A 26012-nucleotide genomic window follows, 5' to 3' on the forward strand; every position below is an offset into this window, starting at 1 on the left:
TGGAAAGAGAAGTTATATCACCTGGGGAAGGTAGTTCCTACCAAACAGGCAGGGGTGCTGGTAGGAGCCTGGGGAGAGATTCAGAGGGGGTAAAGCAAGGGCTTCCCTGAGTCGGCAGGCTCTCAGCTCTCTTACCCATTGAAATTTCAGCTGCCAAATGGTAACGTCCCTCAACATGCAGGGACCATCACAGCCCAGCTTTGTATAACTTGTACTGAAAACTAAGTCTCACATATATTGAGTAGAGTCAGAAATACGTGTTGTTAGATGCATGATCGATTAATCTTGTTTTCATACTCTGAGTTTGAAACTGTCAATATAAGTTAAAAATGTTGATGAGAATATACTTACAATTGAATCACAGGTTGAAACTTTTCTGTGAAGTCAAGCCTCAGAGGGCAGCCATATTTTTTCCCAATATACCTTACTTTCTAGAAAAGGAAAAATACTTGAGTGATTTTATATATTTGGTCCATTGACAAAATTTTATAGTTTTCTTACCAAGTTTTTAGATGGTTGATGCCTCAGATATGACCTGTAAAAAAGACATTCCTCATTATTTATTTCTTGTTCCTCTTTTCAGACTTAAAAACTAAACCCGTGACTTTGTTTAGGTAAGGAGGTATCACAAAGGTCAAACAGATAAATATAATTATGAAACACTGAGCACTCACTATGTTTCAGGCACTTTCTACACATATGTACATACATATTAACACGCTCTTACAACAGCTAAGGTGTGAATTACTGTCCTCTCTTTGTAGATCTGGTACTATTCTCAGAAACTGTGTGAAACTCATTCAAGGCTACAGACCTTGCTTTACTGCTGAGCAGGATGTGTGACAAGAAAGCCCGTGTTCGTTGGGCTGTTCCAATGCAGTTCTCTCCAGAACATGAACAGATGAAAGAAGAGGATACTTCAGAATCAGTAACAATAGATGTGTATTTTAAAACTTCAGATATTTCCTAATTTAGATTTCTCACTAGAGTGGAATGCTTCATGTTCATGAACTCAAGGACTTACTCCTTCAAAATCACCTCCCCCACATTCCCTGTCTTCTCAGTCCTCATACTTGAATCACTGTTACCAGCCACATGTTCTATATATGTTACCACGTGGCAGGAAACAGACTCAGGAAACTCCCATCACAGTGACACAGTCTATTTCATATTCTTGCCTTTCAGGCGCAGCTGCCACCTAGACACTAAAAGGTGGTGTCCTCATCAACTATTAAACATTTTCTTCTCATCCTTGTATTTTACCAACGGCTTTCACTAAGCATTGCAACCTGGAGCATCTCGGCTGGGCCACTCTCCACCCTACCTTAATGAATGAAATCACTTAAAGAATATGCCTACTGGCTAAACATTCTTTCATTTATTTTAATTAATAAATTATTATTTTAAATAATAAATTTCTAATTAGAATTAGAAAATTTCACAACTTTTCAAAGATGCTTGTAAATATTTCAGACGCTGTGGACTTCTATATTTTGACAGTCTAATAAATATTTAACATTTTAAAAATGAAGATCTTTATCTGCCAAAGGTAAAAGTCAAATTTTGTTTAGTTATATGTTTAATACAGCACATTATTAAAAATAAATATGCATACAATTAAATATAAAATCTAGAAAAAAGTTCAGTTAGTATTTGATGTCAGGACTTTCCGAGTAAATATATTACTTCTAACTAGCTGAACTACAGTCATGTAGAATTTGAGCCACCATGCCCGGCTAGTGTTTTGTATTTTTAGTAGAAATGGGGTTTCACCATGTTGGCCAGGCTGGTCTTGAACTCTTGACCTCAGGTGATCCATCTGCCTCGACCTCCCAAAGTGCTGAGATTACAGGTGTGAGCCACTGCACCCGGCTTCAGTCATGTAGAATTTGAGAATAAGGATGTAGGCAAAAAAAATTCTTGTATGTCTTCCTTAAATTACAGGGAGCAATATGAGATTTGAGACTACATATATGTAAATGAGGTTTGCTTTGTTTATCCAATTAAATTGAAGGGGGAGACTGACTCTCTTGTATGTTTCAGGAAAGTTAATTATACCATCTACACATTTTGCTTAATGCTAAAACTGACTGCACAGTGTCAAGCCAAACACATGGATGCTAATAATAATCCACTGAATAAGTACTGATTGTAAAGTATTGGTACTACGTTAATATAAAACTCAGTGCTTATGTTAAAAAAATTTCTTACTTTTCAATCACGTATGAAAAATCATGGTGATGACATTCTTTTTTACTAAATCTACAAAAAACAAAACATAATGAAGTTGTAATATTTGCACACATTTAATCATTTAACTCATTGATTCTCAAACTGGAGAGTGTCACAGAATCATCATTTACTGAATTAGAATCTCTGGTTAGTGTGTGGCCTTAGCATTTCTGTTTTTAAAACATCAGTTTCATAAATGTTTCAGGAGATACCAGAATTTGAAATCTACTGATTTATCTCTTATATTTGATACATGTTTATTAAAAATTTATAGCAAATGCAGGGCTTGGGGAGAGGTTGCTGAAAAGATGGACAATTTCAATTAGATAAGAGGATAAGTTCCAAAGAGATCTATTGTACAACATGGTGACTTTAGTTCATGATATATTGTATTCTTGAAAAATGCAAAGAGAGTAGATGTGAAGTGTTCCCTCACCGCCAAAATGATAACTATGTGAGGTAATACATATGTTAACTAGCTAGATTCAGTCACTCCACAATGTATTTTAAAACATCATGTGGTACCTGCTAAAAACATATAATTTTATCTGTCAATTCAGAACAAAAACCCCAAACTCCCCAACGCAGAAAGAAACAAGAGTTGGCAAGGAAGCAGAGAAATTGGGACCCATATATATTGCTGGTGATAATGTAAAACAGTGCAGCTGCTATGGAAAACAGCTTGGAGGTTCCTTAACAAGTTGAACATAGGATTACCATACAACCTAGCAATTCCACTCCCAGGTACATACCCACGATAATTCAAAACGGGTGTTCAAACGAACACTTGTACACAAATATTCATAGCTGCACTATTCACAAAAGCCAGAAGGTAGAAACATCCCAAATATCCATGAACTGCTGGATGGATAAACAAAATGTGGTATATCCATTCAATGGAATATTACTCAGCCATAAAAGGGAAGGAAGGACTAATACATGCCTGTTGAACCTCAAAAACACACTAAGTGAATGTAGCTGGACGCAAAAGGTCGTATATTGTAGGATTCCATTTATATGAAATATTCAGAGCAGCAAATCCCTAGAGATTATGGTTTTGAGACAGCAGATTATGGTTGCCAGGGGCTGGGGGAAACAGAGAATGGTAAGTGACTGCTAACTGGGTAAAGAGTTTCCTTTTGGGGTGACAAAAATATTGTAGAACTAGATAGTGGTGCTAGCTGTACAACATTGTGAAGGTACTTAATTCCACTGAATTGTATACTTTAGAATGGTAAATTTATATTATGTGAATTTCATCACACTTTTTAAAAAACTGCCATGGTAAAACACACACATGCACACACAAATAAAAATAAAAACTCATAGAAAATCTATCAAAATGAAAACAAATTTCTTTGGACTGTTTTAGTAGACGTAAACTTTTTTTAAACACAAGATTTCTAGTTGCTACTATTGTGCAGGTAAGGAGTTATTTTACGGATTAACATAATTTCGAGTGAGGGTTCGTAAGACAGAAGGCTATAATGGTCGTTGTAATTATAGGAGTTTTTAGTTGGGTAAATTATTCATCTGACCATTTTAGCTGGCTGCTTCCAGTGGAACTTAGAAAGAACCCTCGTCACCACCATTTTTAGATAGATATTGGAAGTCTAGACCATCCTTCACCCTGAACCCAAATTGGACCCCAAGATTTGACAACTCTCCTTCAGTGACAAGTCTCCTGGCTCTCCAGAAGTATTTTGGACCCCATGCTATTCCAGGTCTCCCGTGGTGACTGTAAAAACCATAGGCCCACTGCAACCTGAGCCCAGGATATTAGAGCTTTTAGGGTTCCAGGGAAGTGGGTCATTGACTAAGAGGCCCAGAGTAAGGTCCTAAAATCCGTGTTTTCAAAACATGTTCTCCAAGTGATTTTGATGAGTAACTGAGCTTGATAATTATTATTTGGACCCTTCTAGAAACAGACTGCTTCAAGCTGCTTTCCATCTCACTTTAGAAGGAAATCAGGCCTGAGAAGGAATTCTGAATGCAGTGGTACTGGGAATTGATTTTGGTAACATGTTTACACCAGTTATTCTCAAACGTTAGTGCCCCTTGTAATCTCCTGGAAATTTTGTTAAAATGCAGATTTTGATTCAGCAGGTGTGGGATGAGACCTGAGAATCTGCATTTCTAACAAGTTCTCAGGTGATGCCAGTGTTGGTCCACAGGCCATGCTCTAAGGAGCAAAGATGTAAATCATCCCTGAAATAGGATGATACCGGCTGTATGAATCAGCTAGCCTTTTTGCATTTCCTGGGAAAGGAATTACAGGTGCAAAGATGTTAGGGAATGCAAATTTAGGAAATGATGAATGAGATGCAAATACTTATCAATCCAGCAACTGATTATTACAACTCAGTAATAATTAAAAGATTATTAGAATGACAGAGGAGCAGACACTTGTTTTGGATGTGAGCAAGTAATTTCATAAATACTCAGATAAGAGTCAATGTTCTCCTACTCTCACTCCTAACTGAAGGAAAGGAATCTCAATAAATTTCTGTCTCTGTTATACATGTAGCCTCAGCTAAACAGATTTGTGTATGCTGCCTTTGATTTTCTCCCATGTAGAAGAAAGAGCGCCATGGTGAATGGAAGGCACGGCGTCCAATGTGCTTCATCGTGAACCATAGTAGGACTGACACAGTTCACACGTTGGGATTCTCTGGGGCATCACTGAGGTTCTGCTAGGCTTGTTCTAAGAAATTTCCCATAGAAAATGGTGCAGAAACTGAGGCTTCTCTGATATGGGTGTAAGCAGTTCTCTGATGGAAATGAAATTATAACTGGTTTGAGAAGGATGGAAAACAGGTGTTTCTCCCTCCTATGTTTCTGGGAATGAGCCGTAGACTGAAGAGTTGAGACAGGCAACTGTGAAGGATAGAAACTGGCTTACCAAAAGGGAAGGTGGAGAAAAAACGCTGGTAATAGAGAAAGAGGATGATTCTTTTTATTTTTAGTATGATTCACATGTAGTATTTGGCAAAAGTTTAAACCAATTGAATCTAGGCATGAATGTCAATTCAGTTTTGGATCTCATTGTGAATGTGTCAGTCATTAGGCTATTATTACTACGATTATCATTTAGTTTATCATTTGTTTTAAAACTTAAAGAGTAACAAGTCAAATGGAAATATACTTACCCTTTAACTGCAATGAATTTTTTATCATCACAGCCAACAGCTATCTGGAACACCTAAAATGAAGTAACTTAGGTAGTGAGTTCAGCAGTTCTGATTCGTATGATCTAAAATATTACGACAGCTAAAACCAATTACATTTTAGATTTAAAATAGTAACTTTAAAATCTGGGGTTCTCTTATACTACTGCTCTGCACGGTTTTCTTCCTCTTTCCTTGATCATTTTTTTTTTCTCTGCTTCCTTTTGTCTTTACTGCTCATGAGGCCCAAAGGTTGGGTCTCTCCTTTCTTACGTTTGTATCTCAGGGAACTGATCCAAATTCATCTTTTTTTTTGAGATGGAGTCTTGTTCTGTCGCCCAGGCTGCAGTGCAGTGGTGCGGTCTTGGCTCAGTGAAACCTCTGCCTCCCGAGTTCAAGCAATTTTCCTGCTTCAGCCTCCCAAGTAGCTGGGATTACAGGCATGCACCACCACACCCAGCTAATTCTGTATTTTTATTAGAGACAGGGTTTCACCATGTTGGTCAGGTTGGTCTCAAATTCCTGACCTCAGGTAATCCACCCGTTTCTACCTCCCAAAGTGCTGGGATTACAGGTGGGAGCCACCATGCCCGGCCCAAACTCATCTTTTACCTGCTTCTCTACAACCATGACTATCAACTCCCTACTTCCAGTATGTACCTCTGACTCAGCTGGCAGGTTTCTATAATCCGTCCAGCTACTAATCTGACTTTCTGTTTTCACTTTTGTAGACCAGTAATTTCTCAGGGTACTAAGCATCACGTGAAGCAGCATCTCACAATCGTTATTCCTTCTTTAAGCAGCAATAACTCTATTCAAAGGAGCGCTGGCCACAGGCTGATTAATGAGTAAACCACTGTCCTCGTTTTATGGATATTTAATCGAAACATTACTCATAATTGCTTTTTTAAAGAAATGCACATACGTGCTTTGTTTGAAAACAAATGACCTGTGGATCCTATAGCTTTGTTAACAGAGCCCACGCTTCTCTGTAAGTCAACTTTGGGATACAGTGGAGAAAGGCAAGTACAAAATCAAACAATGGCATCTTATAGACAGGCTGTGCCATGATGCCTTGTTTCATGGGCTGGAAATGCCCAAGAAGGGCATTTGATATGGAAAGGCTCACTCTCAACCAAATAAAATCCCACTAGAATCTGATGCAATATATATTGCATCTACTCCCAAATGTACCTCTGCTGTTAGTAGCAATTTTTACCTTCTCTTTTTTAACAGATTCAATACTTTTGCAGTAAGAACAGGGTAGAATGAATATTACACACAAAAATTAAAATAGAATTTCATGGAACTTTGCTAAGAAGACAGGTTATATCTGGTAGCTGGAATGCATTATATCTAAAGATGAGACTATTAGCTTCATTAAAGCTCAGTTATTAGGAAAATGAACTGCTGCAAAATATCTTACCCTGCTTGTAATGCTTAGATACATGTTGCTTAAAAATAATATACGGGTTCCATGGAACTAAAATACAATTAATTACTATACAGACATTAAAGGAAGGCTAACAGAGATAGTGAGAGTTAAAGTGAATGAACGCTTCATTGATAAGACCTGTCAATTTTCCTGGCAGACAGTCATGGCTTCTTGTAACCAGCGTCCTGGTTCTCCTTCCACTGGGATACCTACTTCCATTTCCGCCCGGCTCCAGGACCCCTGCCCTTCCAGCAGGCTGTCTCAGTAGGGTCTACACACTTGTGTTCTGCCTTATGCATGTCCTCGGATAGTGCACATTTCCACAAAGCAAATCTGGAAAAACTCTAATACTTCCTACCCTATAAGAAGGACGTGGTGGTCAGGAGGGTGGGGATAGAAGAATGATGTCCAGCCAAGTTTGGTGGCCTTAAAGAGTTGACCCTGCTCAATCAAGACCTTTCAGTCTTCATTTCAAAGGCATGTTCCACAGTGGGGAGTTCATGGATTTTATTTCCTGGACCACTTGATTTCATGCACAGGGCCTGATTTGTTCTCCCAACCACTCTACCCGCAGTCCTCACCACCCACCATCATGAAATCGTTGCTTTCCTGATCAGAATCATTGGCCTGCCCTTTATCTTTACTAAATTATCTATATAAGAGCTGACAAAGGTTCTCAAATCTATCATAGTCAGGACCCACCATCGCTTGATGATCTCATTTGCAATATTTCTTCTCTTCCTTGTCCTAGCTGAAAAAAATCACCCCAAGCCTCAGGATCAACAACCATGGCTAGGATTAAAAATGTGAGTTAACCTGTAGGTGGATATTGAAAAGGAGTTGCAGGTATAGTGTGGGGAGCATGAATGATCCTGTTTTCTAGAGTACCCACTGCTGCAGGGCGGACATATGCCCCAGAACTGCACACCTAATTAGAGAGATTCTGACATATCGCCTAAATGACAACATTGCTCCTCAGTGCAGAGACGGAGCCGGACAGCTCCTGCCTTAACCAAGAGTCGGACACAGCATATTTCTTGTAACCAGACAGATTAAGTGACCTGAGACAGGGATTCTAAAGGCCCTCAACACAAATACTGTTAGATAATGCACTGGACAAAGTTGCAGTCATCCCTCCCTGGGAAAATTCGTCTCAGAAGGATTTACTAAGACCCTCTGGGGGCTGGCCTACATTGCTGCATTTCCAGTTCTTGGTGCATGGTTAAAAAATGAGATGCAGCCTTGTTGGAGCTCCCAGTTCTATTTGCTGCTCTGCTGCAGGCTCTGAACACTAAATGACAAAGACAACAGGCTCCTATTCAAATAGCGCAGTCCATGTCCATTGGGTCTAGCAGGTTTAGCAAGGGCCTAACTTCACCCAGTGGGATAAGTCTGTAGGCCATGGTTCTGTGTATACACAGAGCTGGGCCCTGTGTCTCTACACTATTTATCTGGGAGGCTGATGGCTTGCTAAGCCATGAGTATGGGAGCACAGGGAAGGGGCCTTAGGGTTGAAGGCATACTGCGCAGTTGTGTACACGTTTTGATTTCCTTGACTGCTTAGAGGACCTGCCTCCACAAGGCCATATTTTTCTGTTGCCTGAAAGGGCTACTGCATCTTTCTTCATTCTCTTTCAGTGGGTAGGTCAGGACAAACCACCTGCATTGGGCACAGAGGATGGCGAGATCTGTCCTGTCCTTGTCTGCAGGACACCAAAGAGGAAACAGAAGGAAGAAACCAGTGTATTAGATAATTACTATGTAATAGGCATTGTTTTAGGTACTTTACATGAATAATCTCATTTAATACTCTTGACAACCCCATAAGATAGATGGTACATTTTCCCTTTTACAAATGAGGCAGCTGAGGCTGAGTAAGTAGCCAACCCAAGCCAGTGGGGGGTAGAGCATGGATCTGAACTCGGGTTAGAGGAATCTGATTTTGTCATGCTTTGGCTGGGCAGGATAGAATGAACAGGGATCCCTCAAAAGATCTATAGATTAGATAGGGCTAGAGGAAACCACGATGCTTCGGGAAGGCATCCATAAAGGAAGAGGGTACAAGCAGTTAAAGACAGAAACTGCAGACCTAGGCTAGGGCAGGAACTTGCTAGGTTGTGGCTTCTTACTTCCTAAGTGGATTAAGCTGGCATGTGGTAGGCAGACGGGAGTTGCTGGTGTGCACCTGCAGGTGATTTCCTGGGGAAGCAGTGTGTGTCCACAGTGCTCAAGGATGGATCACGTCTGCCTCAGTTCAAGGCTCCCTCTAAATGTGTGGAACCTCGCCCTGGTAGGAACGCAGGTTTCTCACGCTTGGGTTCTGAATGGGAGGGGCCAGGTCCTATTTTGCTTTGTATTCCCCATATATAACACAATGCCTGGTATACAGTAGGTGCTCCATATATGTTTATTGAATGTTAGGCTGAGAAGTAATAGAGAGAGGAGACAAATGTGAAATATAGACTCAAAGGAGGCGGGGTTGTTAAGAATTTATGTTTCACAATAATATAATATAATAATATATAATATAATAATAAAAATGTTCAGTTACCTGAACACCCTGATACTATTTCATTCCTCCATGCCTTTTCCTGGAATGTTTTTGCACTTGCCTGTTGAACTTCTACTCATTCATCACTGGTCATTTTGTGTATCCCTTTCTTTTCACCTTTCCCCTCCCAATCTCAGTCAACTTCCTTAGTTTACTTTCCTCTGGGCTGTTTGAGAACTGTGTATACCACATTCTCTTAAGCTGGTTTATGTTTACCTCTAGGGAAGGTACTCTGTCTTTTTATTTTTGTAATTGCCATTACTGAGCGCATAGACTGACACACAGCAACACCGAGTAGGCATACAATAAACTTTTAAAACGGAATAAATGATTTTTCTTTTTTTTAAAATTATGAATAAACAATTTTTTGAATAAATAAGTGCAGGATAAATATGGATGTGGCCGGCAGTCTCTTCTTTGACAAACCATATCCAACTTTTGTCATTCCCACTTATTTTCAGTTTTCCTTTACACAATTTTATATATCTTCACAACTTCAGGAAACAGTGGTTTTACATCTTTGTATGTGTTGATATATCCCACTTTAGACAATAAACTCACAGAGGGCAGAAATCTTCTGTCTTCAAAATGAAGTGAGGCTATCTTTACAGTGGAACATTCCACAGAGTTGCTAAGTAATAGGAGGGTGGTATTGTATGGAGGTACTTTATGCATTATTTGGTTGACCACCTATACATTCTTGAAGTAAAATATTTGGGTCTTCAACCCACGTCACTTACCTTTTGGGCTATTGGACATGTTTTTGAATATTCACTAGGCCGAAGTTGAACCATCACAAGACCTGTGTTGTTGTGTCTAGGAGAAACAATCCGTGCAGGTTATTGTCTCATATGAGAGAAACAATCCGTGCAGGTTATTGTCTCATATGAGAGACAGGCATGACACTGTCTTTCTGCAGAGCAAGTGCAAAGTCCCAGTACACGGTGTGATTGGCCTCCCACGCGAATTTCTAGAGGCCTGGCGGATGGCGCTGCTGGTCACAGTTCTCTGCTTCTGCTAAGGCAGCTCTGCGTGCTGGTCCTATTGTAAAGCTGCTCCCACCTCATGGTATCCCATGTTTTGGCCACCATAGGGTTAATGCGATGGGAAACAGAAATGAGCATCCTATCAGCATTTCAACCACCCTATTTCATTAACACGTCCCTGGGTAATGGGGTTTTGCTGCTGACCTGCCTGAAGGTGGCAGCCACTGTGTGGGTTCCTCCTCTGGCTCCTACCCGTTTTCCCCTCATATTAATAATACCTTTGGAGTGATAAAGAATGAGTTGTAAAGTTAGTTTTCTGAGCCACATTAAGCTGTGTAATATGATCTGACTGGGATTGAAAGCTAGGTCAGATAGAATACCTTCCTCCACTATGAAGTGCACATGAATCATTTTGTGTTCAGGCAAAATGTGAGGGCTAAAAAAAATAATAGAAGAAGAAAATGTGAAAGTTTGATTTATACCTACACCTGCTAAGGTTTTTCTTGTCAAAAAAAAAAAAAATGAGGACAAACAAAGACAAAAAAATATCCTGGGCAATTTTATGTGTATTCTATAGCAATGTAAATCTTAGTAAATATCCACAAAACCAAAAATATCCTAGACCATTAGGAGCATAAAGAGATAAGCTGGTGGGTGAAAGGGAAAGGAAGGAATTGAGCCTCTCCTGGCTATGGAGGCTAAAGCAGCATTTTCACCCTACTCTTCCTGATCAGTCTCTGTCACGGATATGGTATTTATGTGTGTGTGTGTGTGTGTGTGTGTATATATAAATATAAAAATAACATATACATATATAAAAATAATATATATACACACATATATATAAAATATATATAAAATTCTGTTTTCTTTTCTTCATAGCACTTACCAGTATCTGGAATTACTTATTTGATGATTGGCTGTTTTCCTACTGGAGAATGGGTTCCATGACACTAGAACTTCATCTTTCTCATTTATCCTGTATTTTAAATACCTAGACAGTGCTTGGCATAAAGCAGGTACTGCTTTAAAACTCATTTGGAGTTTTAAAACTCACTTGCTTCCAAAACTCATTTGGAATAGCACCGGACTAAAGAAAAATGGATTCTTCCTGCCGGGCGCAGTGGCTCACGCCTGTAATCCCAGCACTTTGGGAGGCTGAGGCGGGTGGATCACCTGAGGTTGGGAGTTCGAGACCAGCCTGACCAACAATGATAAACCCCGTCTCTACTAAAATTACAAAATTAGGCCGGGTGTGGTGGCGCATGCCTGTAATCCCAGCTACTCGGGATACTGAGGCAGGAGAATCACTTGAACCTGCGAGGCAGAGGTTGCAGTGAGCTGAGATTGTGCCATTGCACTCCAGCCTGGGTGACAGAGCGAGACTCCATCTCAAAAAAAAAAAAAAAAAAGAAAAAAAGAAAAATTGATTTTTTCTAGGGAAAATATGCTATTTTTTAAGAAAATCCTTCAAGACTGTAATGATAGCCATAGGAATGCCTTCACACAGAAGTCCATGTTGGTTGTCTTCCTCCAGGCAGCCTAGCTGCTACCTTACTGCAGGAGTCAAAGACAGCATTTTATCTGGCTCTACGCAGAAAGAGTTTCTGTGATATCAGAGTTCTTGTTTTTGCTAGTGATGGTATGTAGAAACTTCGAGATGGGAACTAGTGATAAAACATGCTTGAAAATTATTCGATGAAGAAATAGCCCTTTTTTTGCATCTTCATTTGGATGAATGAGAACTTCAGATAGGTCCTGTTTCTTATTAAACTACAAGGAGTATTTTACATTTTATACAGTTAAATATTAATTTTACATCTATCCAGACATTGAAAGGAATTTGAAATTTGAATAGTTAAAAGAATATGAGGCCATTTAAATAAAAGAACACCCACAAATCAATAACCTGAGTAGCATATTTGATACTGAGAAAGTTCTTTTAAAAGTTATACTTACTGCATCTCGAAGTAATCATATAGTCCCTCATAATCTACATTCTGATAAAATGTTATTGTCTGAAAAAAGAAAATTTAAAATTTATGTAAACCAGGGAAATTGGGGGTGGTGATCCCACTTTAGTAGCACATGGCTTTCCACATCTAGGCACGCAAAATGCCTTCATTAGGGTATGTAATGATGTTGATCACTTGTAAGTGATCGACAAGATTGACTGGTGGATAGACAGGTGCATAGATATGTAATAAAGCAAGTATAATAAAATATTAATGTGCATAGTGGGTATAGATATAGAGCTGTTAAATGTAAAATTCTTTCAACTTTTCTATATGTTTGACATTTTCCATAATAAAATGTTGCAAAATTATAATATAAATTGAATTCATAGCCTCACCAAGAATCTCACATAAAAGTAATTCTACCTGATAGAAATGTTTATATGTGCTTTTCAGGAGGTATATACTAAAATATTCATTGTAACATTATTCAGAATAGCCCCCAAATAGAAACAGACCAATGTTCATCAACAGTAAAATGGCTACGGATATCTTGTAGTACATTCGTACAGAGGGACACAATAGGTCAGTGAGTATGAATGAATGCCAGCTACAGAAAACAACATGGACTTTCATGAGCATCATATTCAAAGACAAGAGCAAGACAAAAATACAATATATGTAGATATTTATGGATGGATGTGTGTATATAATATATATGCAATGATTCCATTCATATGAAGTTCAAAAATAGACAAAGCTTAGCTATATTACTTAGTGATGCATATGTAGGTGGTGAAACTATTAAGAAAAGTGAGGAAATTATTATTATTATTATTTGAGATAGAGTTTCACTCTTGTCACCCAGGCTGGAGTGCAATGGCACAATCTCAGCTCACTACAACCTCCACCTCCCAGGTTCAAGCGATTCTCCTGCCTCAGCCTCCCGAGTAGCTGGGATTACAGGTACCTGCCACGACACCCAGTCACTTTTTGTATTTTTAGTAGAGACAGGGTTTCACCATGTTGGTCAGGCTGGTCTTGAACTCCTGACCTCGGCGATCTGCCCGCCTCGGCCTCCCAAAGTGCTGGGATTACAGGTGTGAGCCATGGCGCCTGGCCAAAAAGTAAGGAAATTATTACCACAAAAGTCAGACGAATGTTTAACTTGGAAAAGGAGAAAATTCTGATAAGGGAAAACTCACAGGAGGGCTTTGGGTACTTCCAATGTTACATATTTTTTTACTTGAATGGTGATTACATGGGTGTTTGGTTTATAATAATTTGCTAAATTATGCATAAATGTTTTATTTACTTTTGTATGTGGCTGTTATATTCATTTGTGAAAAAACGAATGATTAGCTATGATGCTTAGCATCATACTAGCCAATCATTAGTCTGTGAAGTTACAGTGACCCAGTCCGCATTATATAAGCAAGGTGCTTTCATAATACTATTGTACTTCACTGAGCCTAAATTGCTATAGGATGTAAGACTCATCCTGATTTCAGAGATGTTAAATGTTAAGAAAAAAGTGCCCTATCGAAGAGATCACTTGAGGTCAGGAGTTCAAGACCAGCTTGGCCAACATGGTGAAACCTTGTCTCTACTTAAAAAAAAAAAAAAAAAAAAAAAAAGTACAAAAATTAGCCAGGCGTGGTGGCATGCACCTGTAATCCCAATTACTCGGGGGGCTGAGACACAAGAATTGCTCCAATCTGGGGAGCAGAGGTTGCAAGTGAACCGACATTGCGCCACTGCACTCCAGCCTGGATGACAGTGAGAGACCCTGTCTGAAAAAAAAACCAAAGTGCCTTAGAATTGATAAAATATGGTAGTTGTAGTGATGGTAGTAGTAGGAGTACTGGTAATAGTGGTAGTGTTTGTAGTAATGCACACATATAGTACTTACTATGTGCCAGGTGCTTTTCTAAGCCCTTAATGTGTACTAGCTCATTTAATCCTCATAAGAACCTTATGTGTCAAGTTGAAAGAAGAAAAAAAAAATGAGAATAAAAGAACCTTATGAGGTAGGTACTTTCATTACTATTGTTATCCCCAATTTACTGATGAGAGAATTACAGAGAGATTTGAAAACTTGTTCAGTGTCATTTGGTAGTAAATGATAGAGCCAGTATTTTATTAAAAATGCAAATTTTGTATTTTTGCAAAATGCAACGTTTTATTGCCATTGGTCATTTGTAAATTTTTTATGAGTAACTAGTAGTTTGAAGGTCTGAGTTGCAAATACACAGATAAACAGTAGACCCTTGAACAACACAGGTTTGAACTGTGCAAGTACAGTTACACATGCGGTTTTGTGTTTCAATTAGTATACTGGAAAATTTTTTGGAGATTTGTGGCAATTTGAAAAAACTCACGGTTGAACCATGTAGCCTAGAATATTGAAAAAATTAAGAAAAAGTTAGGTATTTCACGAATACATAAAATATATGTGGATACTAGTCTATTTTATCATGTGCTACTGTAAAATATATACAGATCTACTACAAAGTTAAAATTTATCAAAACGTACACAAACATTTATAGACCACACATGGTGCCATTTGCAGTTGAGAGAAATGCAAACAAATGTAAAGGTGCAGTAATAAACCACAACTGCATGAAATTAATGGCAGTACATGCTGTACTGTGTGATCATTTCACAGCCACCTCCCATTGCTATTGCTGTGAGCTCAAGTGTTGTATCTGCTTAAAATGCTGTGTGACACTAGTCATCCTGTGGGCAGTTTGTCCTTCCAGTAAATTGCATATCACAGCAAAAACTGATCTCTTGTGGTTCTTGCATATTTTTTTAATCATGTTTACTGCAATACTGTAAATCTTAATAACACCATGGGCCCATACAAAGTGTCACTAGTGATACTGTGGAAGGTGCTTCGAAGCAAAGAAAAGTCATGACGTTACAAGAAAATGTTGAACAAGAGAGAAAATCGAAAAACAGAACAAAACAAAAAAAGAGAAATGAAAAAAAAATGTTGAATTGATTGATATGCACCTGTGTGTGTGTGTATATATGTATATGCACTTATATATATAACCTGTATATATGTACCTGTATAGATATGTACCTGTGTGTGTGTGTATATATATACCTGTGTGTGTGTATATATATATATACACCTGTGTGTGTGTGTATTTTATATATATATATAGAGAGAGAGAGAGAGAGAGAGCTATATATATATAGCTGTAGACTGAGGTCTGCAGCTAGGTTGCCCATCATTTCAGAAGATTTATCTTGTAAACAGATAATGTAAAACTTATGGTATTGATAAATACAGTGTAGTATTGTAAATGTGTTTTCTCTTCCTTATGATTTTCTTAATTGCATTTCTTTTCTCTAGCTTACTTTATTGTAAGAATACAGCATAGGCTGTTTAGGTTAGGCTTCCAGTCAACAGTAGGCTGTTAGTAGTTAAGATTTTGGGGAGTCAAAAGTTATACCATGGTTGGGCATGGTGACTCGCACCTGAAATCCCAGCTCTTTGGGAGGCCAAGGCAGGCAGATCACCTGAAATCAGGAATTTGAGACCAGCCTGGCCAACATGGTGAAACCGTCTCTACTAAAAATACGAAAATTAGCTGGCCGTGGTGGCACACACCCATAGTCTCAGCTACTAAGGAGGCTGAGGCAGGAAGATCGATTGAACCCAGGAGGTGGAGGTTGTGGTGAGCCAAGATCACGCCGCTGCACTCCAGCCTGGGCAACAAGAGCGAAACTCCATCTAAAAAAAAAAAAAACTAATAAAAGTTATACCAGATTTTCAATGGGGCAGGGGTTGGTGCCCCACTCCTCACATTGTTCAAGAATCAACTGAATACTATACATCAAATTCTTGGAAAGAAAAGCAAGAGTTAAATATATCCTTTTATTTTGGTACATTATCAATCCAGTCCTATTTTATTTATCATACTTTACTTTTCCCCTGTATCATCTTCCCCCATAGTAGGCAGAAATATATCATACATCAAACAACTATGTTTGTATCCTTGAAAATATACCTTTGGCATCTTTGTATCCTTGGAATACGTATAATGCCTTTTTGTTTGTTATTTATGTGTATGTATTTGTAATATTCATAAATGTTATTACACTGATAGTGCTATGGTCTGAATGTGTTCCTCTAAAACTTATGTGTTAAAACCTAATCACCAATATGATGGTACTGGAGGTGGGGCCCTTTGGGAGGTGAATAGGTCATGAGGGCAGAGCCTCCTGAATGGGATTAGTGCTTTTATAAAAGAGGCCTCTGAGAGTGGCCTTGCCCCTTCTGCCATGTGAGGATACAGTGAAAAGACACTGTCTGTGAGGAACGGGCCCTCACCAGAGACCAAGTCTGCTGGCACCTTCATCTTGGACTTTCCAGCCTCCAAAACTGTGAGAGAGTAAATTTCTGCTGTTATAAGTGACCTGGTTTGAGTTATTTTTGTTATGTAGCCCAAATGGACTAAGATAGATTTCAAATAGTTTCTTATAATTTTCATTCAACTCTGTGTTTGAAGATCTATCCATGAGACTGCATGTAAATCTAAATCCATGTTGTTTCCAAATCTGTTGATGCCAGATTATATGATTATTTAAAATAAGTAATTATATATAATATTATAGATTGATAAAATAAGTATCAAATGAAAGTAGAGTTACTGTTTCCCTGAGAACTAAGTTGATTTTTTTGGAAAATTTTGATAAAGCAAGTCACTGAAGAAATTGCTGAATTAGTAGGTATGAGCAAGGTAATACTAAAAAACTGAAAAAAATTATAAAATTCTAGAGTTTCAGTTGCTTTTCCAGTGCCTTCAAGTATTTTTTTTCTTTATCTTAAAGAAACTGAAATAGGAACTCAGAAATGATGCATTATGAGCAAGGTTATACAAGAAAGGAGATGAGGAACTACAGTAAGTGGACCTATTTTAAAGAAAAGGCTTTGGTCCTATATGAAAAGTATGTTCACTTAAATTAAAGTAAAATGTTTCACATATATTAAAGTAAAATGTTTCACATATATTGGTTTCACTTTTTATGATTCTCTGCTTTCACTGACTTTGGAATTAACTGACCACTTCCAATCCATTGTATCAGATAGCAGGCTCACTATTATACATGCTTAAGGAAACTGAGCCAGGCTAGAAAGGGAAGGTGGGGAACAGAAACCACCACTTTGAGTTACACAGTTTTCAAGAAGAAATTGAAGTAACGTGAAATACTCACATTATGATATTAATTTGAAATGCACTATACAAAAATAATATACACAGTATATTTATATCTATTGTTAAAAGTAAAACGTTTATTCAGAAACAGAATGCTTGTTTCTTGGTACTGCAAGGAAAAATTAGCATTTAGATAAAAAGTTTTCTCAGCAAGGCAATTTTACTTTCTGCAGAAAGGATGCTCCTCGCAGATGGAATAATGGCGAGAGCACCCTTTCTGCAGAAAGTAAAATTGCCTTGCCGAGAAAACTTTTTACCTGAATGCTAATTTTTCCTTGCAGTACCGAGAAACAAACATTCTGTTTCTGAATAAACATTTTACTCATAACAAAATGGTGACCCATACAGGGATACATTCTCCTCTGGGGGCAGTCTCTAGTCCTCTCTCATGAGGAGGTGCCCCACTGCCTCATTGTGGTGGCCTCAGGGGTAAGGAATAGAGACCCAGTTGGTGTAATGAATAAATCTGGACTCTCAGCAACACGGAAAGAAACTGGCTGGCAACCTGGAGTAAAGGATCCTCACATACCACATGGACCAGGTAACCTCGTGCACGAGCCAAGGAATGAAACACTGGAGGAGCTGGTAAAGTATTTCCTTGGTGGTCAGGACTAAGGAAAGAAAGCCATGGGGTGGTAAAGTATTCCTTGGTTAGGATATACCAAGGAAAGAGATGTCGCAGGGGCAGTAAAGCATTCCTTAGTCAGGACTAAGGAAAGAAAAGCCGTGGGAGGTGGTGAAGTATTCCTTAGTCAGCCTGTCTTAGAGGTTAAAAAGAGGTGAAAAATCCCCATTAGAGAGAGACTGAACCTCACACAAACCTCTGGCAATAGGAAAAATATTCAAAACTTACCTTTCCTCTCTTCTCAATGGAAGAAAGAGGCTAAGCTCCACTCCCACCAGCTGCTCCTTAGGGGAAAGGGAAGGAGAGGGGAGAACAGCAGAGTAGGTGACTGGCAGAGGCAAGGGAAAGACCAGCAGAGAGGAAAGAGAAACTAGGAGAGGAAGTCAGAGAGAAAGAGAGCAAGAGCAGCAAGTGCAGCTCCACAGTTGTAGATCGCTGGCACCTGGCAGAGCGGCAATGGCTAGGATGCTGTCCTCGCACCCAGCCGTGCAGCTAGAGCCCCCAGGTCACCAGCTGCCAAGCCCAAAGCCTTCGGCACTGCTCAGGTACGTCCCCCCACCCTCGGAGGACACTGGCCATGGATGCCTGCAAGTTAGAGCCAAACAGGAAAGTGTGAGTGTGCCAGGGCCAGGAGACCACACTGCGCAGCCTGGCAGGCAAGAGGTAGGTCCCTCTCCCCAGCCTGGCTCTGCGTGGAAGAAGAGGACAAGGACTGGTGCCAGGAGGAGAGCAGAGGAGGCGAAAGAGCATGACTCATACAACTTGTGGCAGGCATCTGCCAAGCCTCTGGGCCAGCGACGGCCCGGGGCCTGGGCTGTGGCCACGAGGATTCCACCCAGTCCAAGAAAAACTAAGTGCAAGAGAGGAAGGGAGAAAGTAAAAAGGAAAACCAGAAAGAAACAGGAGAGACAGATGGCAGCACACACTCTGGGGCAGGTTCTGTGCCATTGCCCGGCCCCGCCAACTGCAAGAGTGGGAGAACTCAGGAGGGAGAGAGCATAAATGAGAGAGAGAGACAGATAGAGGGAGAGAATAAATGAGAGAGAGAGACTGAAAGAGAGAGAGATCAGAGAAAGACACAGAAGGTAAGCCTAGGAAGAAAAATAGTGTAAAAAGAAGTCAGAAAGTTAAGGCATGTCAAAGATTGTCTGTGAAAGTCATAAAAAAAGTTATAAAAGGGAATTTATGCAAGAAATATTGTATAATTTAAAAGTAATCAGGCCTCCTGAATATAAAACTATTAAAGTTTGTTAAGTTTCTTAAACTTAACAGGAGGCAGTGAAGTCAGACACTTTCAAGAGCTGACCCATCAGTCCGCCCTTATTCATCCCCACGTGAATGTATAATAGTATTATAGAGGACCTTTACCGAACACTCTGCCAAATAATTAGAGCAGTATTTGTGCTCTAGTTCAGTTGGCTATCCATTTTACCCTAGCATTTCATCAACCAGAAAAACTTTTCTTTTAAAAACTCAAGCAAAACAGCTAAGCCAAACATGTTAAAAAAGTTTGAAGAGAAACTATCAAATCAAGAGGAAGAAATTGTAAAAGTAAAAAGTTTCCTCTTCAGAGTTTCCCTTCTTATTAAAGAATAAATCATAAGTGTTAGAAATAAGTTTCTTTTTTTTTTTTTTTTTTTTGAGACGGAGTCTCGCTCTGTCACCCAGGCTGGAGTGCTGTGGCCGGATCTCAGCTCACTGCAAGCTCCGCCTCCTGGGTTCACGCCATTCTCTTGCCTCAGCCTCCTGAGTAGCTGGGACTACAGGCGCCCGCCACCTCACCTGGCTAGTTTTTTTGTATTTTTTAGTAGAGACAGAGTTTCACCGTGTTAGCCAGGATGGTCTCGATCTCCTGACCTCGTGATCCGCCCGTCTCGGCCTCCCAAAGTGCTGGGATTACAGGCTTGAGCCACCGCGCCCGGCCAGAAATAAGTTTCTTTTAAAGACTAACTTCCTTCAAGCCTTCAAGCTTGCTTACTTTGTGCTAAAAACTCTTCGTTAAGCCCTATCCTGTGTAGCTGTTAGACATGCTCACAGGCATGTAGTACGTCCTATGTCCTTGTACTTTTACCAAGATATCTGTGCTGGACGTGCTCACAGGCAGGTCCCAGCTCACAGCCTACACCCCTTTCTTATTTAGGAATGTTATTACTTTTGTAAGTCTTTTAGTAATCAACTTCCTCTTTTCCTTTGTTCCCTATTGCCTTTGCCTACTTAGGAAAGTTTTAAATTATTAGCCAGTCAGGTTCAGCTTAGATTGTGAGGTCTAGCTTCAGCCAATGGAGACAAGACACAGTAGCAAGGACAAGCCCCATAAAGGATAAAAATTGCTTCCCTCCTTTATTCAGGTGCGCTCTTGCCATTGTTCCATCTGTGAGGAGCACCCTTTCTGCAGAAAGTAAAACTGCCTTGCTAAGACAATTTTTTGTCTAAGTGCTGATTTTTTCCTTGTGGTACCAAAGAATAAGCATTCTGTTTCTAAGTAAACATTTTACTTATAACACCTATTATGACATTGTTTGCAAAGATGGCTGCAATAATTTTTCCCATTCCCATATGCATGTCCCGTATGCAGTGTAACTTGCTATTTCTCCATAAGAGCTGGAGTTCATGTCACCATCCTATGAGTTAGGGATATGTGGCCAAACCTAGGCTTCTGCTCTCAATGTCTTGGAACACTGCCCTGAGACTGCCACAGAAGAAGCCAGGTCTAGTCTGGAGGATAACACTAGACCTGGCTTATCCAGCAGAGACAAGTGTTCCAGCTGAGGCCCCTTATATTAATGAGGCCATCTTAGGTCATATAGTTGCAGATGAATTACCAGATGCCCACACCATATCAATGAACCCAGATGATACCAGCAGAACTGCCCAACTACTCACAGCCCAAACTATTGATTGATAGAATTTTTTGTTTGTTTGTTTGTTTGTTTTGAGACGGGGTCTCACTCTGTCACCCAGGCTGGAGTGCAGTGGTGTGATCTCGGCTCACTGCAACCTCCACCTCCCGGGTTCACACCATTCTCCTGCCTCAGCCTCCCCAGTAGCTGGGACTACAGGCGCTTGCCACCATGCCTGGCTAATTTTTTGTATTTTTAGTAGAGACGGGGTTTCACCGTATTAGCGAGGATGGTCTCAATCTCCTGACCTTGTGATCTGCCTGCCTTGGCCTCCCAAAGTGCTGGGATTACAGGCTTGAGCCATCCGCACCTGGCCTAGAATCGGTTGTTGTTCTAACCAATTAGGTTTTGAGGTGGTTTATTATATTACAATAGACAACAGAAGAGAAGTGAACAATACAACTGACAATGAGTTTTGAAGGAATGTATTATTAGTTATTAGGTGGCAAAGAGGGCTTGGATATTGAAAGCAAAAATAATGACTTGGGAATGAATGGCTTATCATTTTATTATTTATTAAAAACTCAGACATTCCTCAACATTTTCTCAGCTGAGCCTAGAAGGGAAATCCATTTATAAAAATGTTAATATTATACTTTTTTTTTTTTTGAGATGGAGTCTCGCTCTGTCACCAAGGCTGGAGTGCAGTGGTGTGATCTCGGCTTACTGCAACCTCTGCCTCCCAGGTTCACACCATTCTCCTGCCTCAGCCTCCCGAGTAGCTGGGACTACAGGCGCCCGCCACCACACCCGGCTAATTTTTTGTATTTTTAGTAGAGATGGGGTTTCACCGTGTTGGCCAGGATGGTCTCGATCTCCTGACCTCATGATCCGCCTGCCTTGGCCTCCCAAAGTGCTGGGATTACAGGCGTGAGCCACCACGCCCAACCATATTATACTTTTATACTTATTAAAATCAAATGAAGAAATTTAAAATATTAGCTTACCAGAGTTTTGGTGCAGTGTCCAAAGGCAGCTTCAAAGGAAATGTCATGACTCTCTTCTAATATTTTAGGGCCATAGGATTCCACAACAACATACAGACCAGTATTTTCTGGATAGATGATTTGAGTCCAAAGTGTCAGAGTCTCTCCCTTGTCCAAAAAGTAAAAAACACGAGCAACATTATTATGAAATGCCATGTATGGGCATTTGTCTTTTGTCGTGAAAGCTACACTTCGTATTTCCAGACTCAAGGGATAGTCCTGTATTTGTATTGTGCCATTGTCCAAAGCATACAGGAAATATGTGTAACCAGATGTACTTAATAAAATGAATGCTCTTGTTGTGTTATTTGTCCATAAATGCAGCTTTACTACATCTCTAGTATTAATCTTGGAATGAAATATTACATTATTTTCCATTTTTATCAAAATATTTCCATAATAATCTGGAAAAAAGAGAAAAGTTTGGTTAGTCTAAGCAACCATAAATCATGCTGTTTTAGTTAAGTGTACTTTTAACTAAAATAATTTCTTTTATAATGACCCAGTATTTTCATACTTCGAGAAAGTTAGAATGTGCAGATATGAACCCATAACTTTACACTATATTGGGGAACTTCTCCCCACTTCATTGTATTAGTTTTCTTCTTGAATACTTTATCACTGTGATATATAACATCATTTAACATAAAAAAAGAGCTGGAATTCGTGGATTCAGTAATAACAAGGATGAACATGGCAGGAATAGAGCTATTAGGAATTCCTCATTGTGTTGTGGATTGAATTGTGTCCCCCTCAAATTCTTGTGTTGATGCCCTAACCTTCAATGCGACTGTATTTGGAGACAGGGCTTTTAGAGGTAATTAAGGTAAAATGCGCTAAGAAGCAGGGGCTCCTAGTCCAACAGAACTGGCGCCCTTATAAGAAAAGGAAGAGACACCAGGGATCTCTCCAGACACACAGAGAAGAAAGGCCACAGGAGGACACAGCAAGATGGTGACTGTCTACAAGCCAGGAACAGAGGCCTCATCAGAAACCAATCCTGACAGTACCTTGATCTTGGACTTCTAGCCTTAGAAATAGGAGAAAATCTAAATTTCTGTGGTTTAAGCTGCCCAGTTTGTGGGATCTTGTTATGGCAACCCTAGCAGGCTAACATAGCTGTGATGAAGACATGGAGGTGAGTGGGGGTGACCGTGGCATAAAGCATAGCCTACCTCTGCAGGTTCACTCATAGCGGATAATAAGCTTTCTCCACTTCATATTCTGCCTAAGTCACAGTGGGTCATAGTGGGTAACTATCTTAACCACTGTAGTTCTGTCGCTATGTCTCTAAAAGGAACAGTAGGGCTAGATGCTTTCATAGCTTTCTTTTAAGATATCACATTCTCTGTGTACAGCCTCTAGGAATATACTTTAATTGTCAAAAGAACACTTGAAGAGGACTGGCTGGAAGGAAGAGGGGAATTCTTTGAGTGAAGGAGGTTCAGGCTGTGTTGTGCTTATGCATCTTATATTTGAAATCAGAATAAGTCAGTAACATTTTTACAAATTACTATAAATTGTATTCTACTTAAACTTACCTAATCAGAAATATGTGCAGTAGATCACAAGGTAGAAGGGGAGAAATGTGAATGGATGACATAATAACATATATTTCTATGCTGAATGAAAAAGTAATTGCAGGATGCATGCAGTAGAACGATATATACAATTTAAAACCCCAAGAAACAAAACACTACATTGTTTTTGGATTATATATAATGTCCAAATTGCTTCATGACGTGGCCTGTCTGTTCGTTAGACAGGTTTGTCTCTGCCATTTTTTGCCTTACACTGTGTTATCTACTGAGACTGACCTAACTTCAGTTCCCCAAACGTACCATGTTCTTTCCTGCCTCCACATCTTTGCACATGCTGTATTCTCAGCTTGGAACACTACCTCAATGCCCCATCCTAACCAGTGAAATCATTCGCTAATATATATATACTCTCTCCCCAGTTTTCAGTTGAGAAGTCATTTCCTCCACACCTAGTTTTCTGATCCCATACATCTGGATTGATGTTCCCAGTATTTGCTTTCATAGCACTTTCTCTTTAGCTGATCACACTGCTGACTACAAACATTATAAATGATCCTTACATTAAATATGAAGTTAAAATGAGAATTAAGAATAATTTAAAAGAATGATTTAAAAGATAATATGGCTAAAGCCATACAGAGAAAAATTCATAGCCTTTTGCTTGTGTGTAGCTTTGAATGCTTAGAAAACAAGAAAGACTAAAAATAAATGAACTAACCATTTAACTTAATAAGCAGGCAAGAGATGACTAAAGTTACAAAAAGAAAGCAGAAGTGAAGAATCAATAATGACAAAAGCAGAAATTAAATACAAAAGAAAGTAGATAAAATTAAGAATTCATTTTAAAAGGAGAAGAAAGCAAAAACAACCTAAAAAAATAGACAATCTCTTGCAAGCCAAACTAACAAGGGGGTTAGGCACAAACAATATTATAAATGAGGAAGATCATTACAGGTACATAAGAAATTTAAAAGTTAAAATAGCCCACTTTTACCAATAAATTAGAAAATCTACATAAAATGAATTATTTCCTAGAAAGATACGAACTTCTGAAATTGACTCAAGAAGGGATAAAAGATTAGATTAGCTCAATTAGAGAAAATAAAAATAATGAAGAGATACAACATTCCTGGTTGGGAAGACAAATATTGCAAACATCTATTCAACAAATTTATTGAATGCCTACTATGGGGCTATACTGTTCTAATACTTGGGAGGAATACATTCATGAGAAAAACAGAAAATTCCTTCTCTTGTATGGCTTACATTCCAGCAGAGAAGACTGCCAATAAACATGAAAATAAATTATTTAGTGTGTTAGGTGATTAAGGATATAGTAAACAAAAAAGTATAGCACCAGGACAAATAGATTAGTGGAACAGAATAGCCTAGAAACAATCTGGTTAATGTGAGGAATGAACACATAATAGAAGTAGCATTTCAGATCAGTGGGAGAGGTTTGCTTAATAAAAGAATGGTTTAAGGCAACATCAGCTTTCAATGGGAAAAATACAATTAGATTCCTAACTCTTGCTAAATATCAAAACATAAAAATCAGAATTATAAAAATAATGAAAATATGTAATATTTTTATAATTGAAATGACCTGTCATGGCATATCAGAAGTTACAAATAAAAATATTAACAAATTTGACCATATAAAAATACAAATTCGAAATACCAAACTCCCTCCAAAAAGGTACAGGAAGTTACACACTAGAGAAAGTAGTTGCAATACATGAGATAAAGAACATATGAATATAGATAAACCCAATGCAAACATGTCCAAACAGTACGAATAGAAAATTCACGGAAAAGGGGGAGTTGTGGGCAAGATGGGAGAATAGGAACAGCTCCGGTCTGCAGTTCCAGTGAGACCAACACAGAAGGTGGGTGATTTCTACATTTCCAACTGAGGTATCCGGCTTCTCTCACTGGGACTGGTTAGACAGTGGGTGCGGCCCACGGACGACAAGCTGAAGCAGGGTGGGGCGTCGTCTTACTGGGGAAGTGCAAGGGGTCGGGAACTCCCTCCCCTAGCCAAGGCAAGCCATGAGGGACTGTGCCATGAGGAACCCACGGTCTTTGCAGCCCACAAACCAGGAGACTCCCTCAGGTGCCTACACCATCAGGGCCCTGGGTTTCAAGCACCGTTTGGGCAGACACCAAGCTAGCTGCAAGAGTTTTTTTTTTTTTTTTTTTTTTTTTCCATACCCCATTGGTGCCTGGAACACCAGTGAGACAGAATGATTCACTCCGCGGGAAAGGGGGCTGAAGCCAGGGAGCCCAGTGGTCTAGCTCAGCAGATCCCATCCCCATGGAGTCCACCAAGCTAAGATCCACTGGCTTGAAATTCTTGCTGCCAGCACAGTAGTCTGAACTCGACCTGGGACACTCCA

The 26012-nt window shown here is 39.4% G+C and overlaps 1 protein-coding gene across 7 annotated transcripts in view; it reads right to left on the bottom strand.

Moving 5' to 3' along the window:
* CATSPERE (catsper channel auxiliary subunit epsilon) overlaps positions 1 to 26012 on the bottom strand; it is a 176470-nt gene that overhangs the window by 47239 nt on the left and 103219 nt on the right. For all 7 annotated transcript variants that reach the window (XM_074034382.1, XM_074034338.1, XM_045391001.2 and 4 more), the window contains 7 exons: positions 22034 to 22476; positions 12331 to 12389; positions 10126 to 10201; positions 5382 to 5434; positions 2212 to 2262; positions 502 to 535; positions 352 to 431 (listed from right to left, as the gene is read on the bottom strand). In XM_074034382.1, coding sequence (XP_073890483.1) covers positions 352 to 431; positions 502 to 535; positions 2212 to 2262; positions 5382 to 5434; positions 10126 to 10201; positions 12331 to 12389; positions 22034 to 22476 — 796 coding nt within the window. The remainder of the gene's footprint in view (positions 1 to 351; positions 432 to 501; positions 536 to 2211; positions 2263 to 5381; positions 5435 to 10125; positions 10202 to 12330; positions 12390 to 22033; positions 22477 to 26012) is intronic.

The sequence above is a fragment of the Macaca fascicularis genome, chromosome 1 (genome assembly GCF_037993035.2).
Source record: "Macaca fascicularis isolate 582-1 chromosome 1, T2T-MFA8v1.1".
NCBI lineage: Eukaryota > Metazoa > Chordata > Mammalia > Primates > Cercopithecidae > Macaca > Macaca fascicularis.